The 5,355-nt window shown below is 42.1% G+C and overlaps 1 protein-coding gene across 1 annotated transcript; it reads right to left on the minus strand.

Annotated features, from left to right (window-relative positions):
• Positions 1–837: 837 nt before the first annotated feature.
• On the minus strand, positions 838–4,572 carry LOC114452241 (alpha-1,3-mannosyl-glycoprotein 4-beta-N-acetylglucosaminyltransferase C-like). Its single transcript, XM_028431446.1, has 3 exons — positions 4,444–4,572; positions 3,866–4,013; positions 838–3,354 (listed from the first exon to the last, which is right to left on the minus strand). The coding sequence occupies exons 1-3, from the start codon at positions 4,570–4,572 to the stop codon at positions 2,198–2,200; spliced, it is 1,434 nt and encodes a 477-aa protein (XP_028287247.1). The 3' UTR covers positions 838–2,197.
• Positions 4,573–5,355: the final 783 nt, after the last annotated feature.

Here is a 5,355-nt window from a genome sequence, read left to right on the forward strand (position 1 = left end):
TGCAAATGTTAGCTGATTAACCGCATACAGCAAAAGGTGGGGAATTAGAAAAAGGCATCGTCAGAGGCCGGCGGTGTGAACAGAGAGCAAAGATCACAGAGAGGCAGCAGTTCTGGAGCAAAAACACTGAAGCTGTGAGAGCACAACAGCCGGGGAAAGAACGAATTGAGATCCTATAGCTCCGGGAAAGATGTTGTTTTGCTGGTGTAGGGAGTGAGGCAAACACAGACCAATTTACTAGAGGGAAAATTGTGTTGGAAAAAAGAGACATAAGTGCAGACCTGACCCATTCTTCACTGTGCAATCTAATCTCAGCACTCAGAGAAGATGGGTGAAAACAAACATTGTTCTCCTGTCAGCCGCCACAGTGCAACATACAGTGCTGGTAAAAGAGCTCGGACTCGCAGTCACACAGCCGCCATAGTGATTAAAACTAGGAAGGATATTTAAAACAAAAAAGGTTTAGCATGACCTTGCATACTTGCCAGTGAAGCTTTTCAAGGAGGAAAATAATTAAGGGTCAAGAGGGGACGGTTTCAGAGAGAAATCCCACAGCAGTGCAGGGTCAATATCAATGTCAGGGCCAGGAAACAGCATGTTTAATCGAACCACATTTTATGGAAAAATAATTACACTTCCTGTACTGAAAGTATCCTGAAAGAAGAATTTTATAATATTTAAACAAGTAACAGACAGTTTTAACAACATTATTTGCTCATTTTGTTAGCAACAGCATCATTTGCATGCTCTGTATTGGAAACTGCATTGTCCCCATGACATAAATTCATATTCAGCACCGCAGTGCACTGTTCCCTAAATGAGATTTGTGATCATCGCTCACTAACACCACCTTTCTGAAGAGCCTTCAAAAACATTCATAAATAATAGTTCAATTTCATCATCCACTAATGACGCGTGTCAGCATGTTGAGGCTGGGCGACTTGGGTATGACTGAGGCGAATATCATGACGTTAATCAACGTCTTCTGATGCTGATGCAAAGTGTTCGATGTTGTGACTGACAGAAATAATGTATGCACGGTCATGCATCGGTGAACTCCATGTTTAATGATTGTTTAATGATTTGTGTTCCATTGTTGTGATCTACATCTGATTGCTGAAAACTGCGTTTTCAATGACAGTTTATTCTGCATCATTAAAGAATAAGGCTGGCATTAATTCCATATCTTTGTCATTGTTGACAAATCCTATTAAAAAGCCTGAATCAACACTGTTCTCTCAATACTTTATGACTTTTTGAGCTTGTCAAGCGGCACTCTGCTTATTAGCATCTGCCGATCCTAGTAAAGATGTCAATGTGTTTGTTTGAAGTTAATGGAATTACTAAAGCTGCGTTGTTTTTTAAAGCGAATCTCTAAAAAGTTTCGTCAGTCAGGGTTGTGTTAGCAACAACTTCCTTGGACCACCTGGGAGCTCTTAAATCTCTTCTGCACTCTCTCTAGGGGTTTCTGGGTCTGCTTTAAGAACCAGCAGCCTCAGGCAAAATCCTTCCAACAGTAGGAAGGTTGGTGAAAGATTCATACACACTGGACCAAGAGATGTCAATTTTAGCTATGTGTCCTCTTGTGGTCATGTGAAGAAATGCATGTGTGATCTGGGCAGGACTTAAAGAATGGCAGACAACCTTGTCGCAGATGGGGGAAATTTAAATAGTTTAACACTGTAAAAACGGTTTTAACCATGACTTTTGTGTTTATACATTTATTGGATATCAGTTTGCTTATACCAAGAGAACCACATTTCTCTTGGTAAATCTAACAAGCTCTAACTGAGGGCTGTTCTGTATTTAGTTCTGTTGGTGGGATTTGATAATAGTGAGAATATATAGTATATTATGACCCTTATTCTGCTTTTGGACGAAGGTTGTTTATCATATTCTGAATCTCCCAGCCATATGTTAACAGTGGCTCTTAAAAACTTAAGCAATACTTGTTGAAAGATGCGGATGAAAACTCTGAGGTCAGTTGAACAGTCCTTGAGAATGACTGTGAAGATGCTCCACTAAGGTTACAGCTTGCAGGTATAAAAAACTATAGTTTGATTTTGCAATCAAAATGAGTATCAATAAATACATACAAAATGAATAAATAAACCTGGAAATACATACATAAATAATAATAATAACAATAAAAACCTTTGCCTCTATGACTTACTAAGAGTCTCTGTGTGTGTAGTCCTCATTGGCTGGGGGGCTGTGTAGTCCATAAACTTATACTTCTAATAATGAGCCACTCTTTCTGACTGGCCGTCACCACGATACGTACACACTCAATGTCAAAGGCAATCTTGTGGTCTACGTCTTGAACCTCTATGTTGCCGTTTTTAAACTCCCCTAATGTGATATAAGAGGAACACTGTTTTCCTTTTTTAGTTCCGACTAATTTCTCTCCCACTTCCAGAGCTCCGTGGTGAAGGATGTCATTCTGCCGGTCATCAGACCCGGTAGAAATCTTAATTTTACTAATTTTGGTAGATTTGTTGAAGACTATGACGAAGAAGTCTCCGGTGGAAGGAGGCTTCCCCCAAAAGTATTCGTCCACTGTGCTGTAAGCTTTAGTGGCGTCATAGTTTTCAAAGACATTGATGTTTGTGTAAAGGCTGGCAGGAGGGTTGTCAGGAATGTCTATGGAGTCCTCCTCAAAGTCGTCGTCCTTCAGCTTGTTCTCTGCCCCTTTGTAAGAGGAGTAGTAGCCCATGTGCTGGAACAGCGAGGGCTTGAAGCGGATCACATCCTTCTGAGCCAGCAGACCCCTGAAGTGTATGAGGAGCCAGTCGCAGGGCATTTCCTGGTAGAACATGAGCAGGAAGTGAGCCAGGCGGGGCAGGTCTCTGGAGTGGTACAGCTTCCCGATGTAGCCCAGCTTGGAGAACTCCAGCATCACCCAGTAGGAGCCTTCCCTGGAGGTGATCACCTTCTTTAAGGCTGTCAGGAAGTTCCTGGAACAGCGCACGTCGTCTTCTAACATCATGTAGAAATGAGACAGGTTGGTGCAGAAGTTGAGGAGGAAAGCGTAGTCCACGTTCTGCTTGGAGCGGAAACGGACCCGGTCCTCCGGGTCGTTGTAGTTCCTCTTTAACCCGTCTAGAGACGGGTAGTACTCCTCTGGGGCCTGGATGACCAGGAGGCGTCCGGCTATGATGTGATGAGCAAACTTCCTGCTGATTTCCTGTACCAGGTTCTCGCACCAGACCAGGTCAAAGTCTGCCAGGTGGACGACTACCACAATCTCTTTCAGTTCCTCATAGCTGGACTGATCAAAGATGGATTTGATCGTCTCCAGGAGGTAGTTTCCTCTTTTCCTTTTGACCGATGACAGTCCGATGGTGAGAAACTCTGTAAACAAAACAGGAACATTATTACAGTGACTGCAGGTTGGTTTTTAAGGAACTGTACTTGGGTTTTTCTCTTAGTTCACTTATGCTGAATTCTATGAGGTGTGCAGCTCTTGAGTTCAAACTGTATCAAGAATAAAAGGCTGAAACGTTCTTTCAGTGCATTTGTCAGTCATGAACATGTCAGATGAATTCTCTGAATATTTTTCTTTAATATATTGAGGAATAAAAAAGATACTCAGCGGCTTAGTGTAGTTAAAAACGTCTGTGAAGGTAAAATAGACATAAAGGCTCCCTGAATAAAGCAGGATACACTCACTGATAGCTGTGTATAGTGTTTAATGTTGAGGTGAAGATTCTCTGCGGAGCCGTTTCACTTTATTGCTGCAGTTTAAATTCCAATGTCACAGATTTTGAGTTTAGCTTCTTATTCTTCACAAATACAATTTACTGTAACTCCCCAGAGCTTGTGGAAATGTGTAAATTTGCGTTTAAAGAAACACTAAACTTACTCTTGCGGTTCAGCGGAGTTCCAGCCAGATAGCGATATGTGACATTAATGGCTCCGGAGAAATTGCTCAGGTCTCTGAAGGTGTGAACGTATCGCTCTGAGCTGGGAGGGTGGACTGAGGTTTCCCTCAGCTGTCTTTTATCCCCTTCCTGGAACATGACATGAAAAACACATTATGAGCAACAAAAGAAAAAAAAATCCAGAACATTTCTACTGCTCTGAGAGTAATTCAAATGAGAAGAAAACCAGACTTTTGTACACATAAACCTGCGTCTAACATCCTGTGCAAAGTCAAGATAGTACGTGTTCTGATGTGGCCGAGCTAACCCTCGACGTTTGGGAGAGAAAAGGGACGCTAATTCCTCCCCGGGCAGTTTGCATAGCCGAGCGAATGGACTTTAGAGGAGCACCACGTCTTAATAATTTAAATAACAAACACAGATAATGTACTGTGATCACCAAGTTTGGATGGCATCATACATAAGAGACAAACCTTCTAGATGACATCAGCTGTTTCCTGTAAAAACACAGATACAGAGAACAGTTGCATGCAGCAGGAAGTGGGAGCTAATTACTAACCAGCACATAGCCATCTTCAATGTAGAGGTTGAGGAAGAGGAGGAAGGTGATGAGGAAGCCGAGGAAGGGGATAGTGGAGCGCTTCCTCAGACACCTCATCTTGTCCAGGGATTTCCACACCAGCCTCATGCTTTCACACACTCGCTGGGATCTGTGTTAAACAGACGGGAAAAAGACAGACATCAGGCCCGCTTGCTTTGAGTGTCGTCAGCCCGCTCGCAAATAATTAGCCTCTTTTTATCAAGCATCAACAGATTGCTGGGGAATTAACTTTAGGACCGTGCGGCCGAGGAACCACGTGACCATGTTTCACTAGTATCATAATTATTCTAACAGACTTCTAATGCTGTGTGATGGATGCACAGGGAAAGATAATGAGCAGAGAGAGGGGCAACAAACAAATCCTGATAGGACTCCAGGACATAAAGGACACTGATGCAATGATTTTTAATTTTCATTTTCAGACGTTCAACATTTCAATACTTTCAAAATACGAGATGATTCAGCCTGCTCTTATCAGCCTGTGATGCTCCTCTCTGTTGTTGCCGATTACATATAAAATTTTCATTTTTTTATTGCAAACCTGTGCTTAGTAGAACGAAAAAAATACAGACAGATAGTAAATACAAAGGAGATGCAATTAATGAATCCGTGTAATATTGTAGACTTCATGTAAAAGAGAAAGAAATCATGTGCACGCACAGAACGTTTTGCTGTTCACATGTAGCTGGAAAAGGTCATTACTGCGATATTTTAACACATTATCCTTCAATACGTTTAAAAGCTTTTCTCAGTGCAGACAGAAATGTGAGCCTCACATGCATCTCACATGCAACCCAACCCTGAGTTACAGCCATTGCCCACACGTCCACCTCTTTCTATGGAACTTTTGGTGTGTACATCTGTCCCATA

The sequence above is a fragment of the Parambassis ranga genome, chromosome 19, assembly GCF_900634625.1.
Source record: "Parambassis ranga chromosome 19, fParRan2.1, whole genome shotgun sequence".
Taxonomy (NCBI): Eukaryota; Metazoa; Chordata; class Actinopteri; family Ambassidae; genus Parambassis; species Parambassis ranga.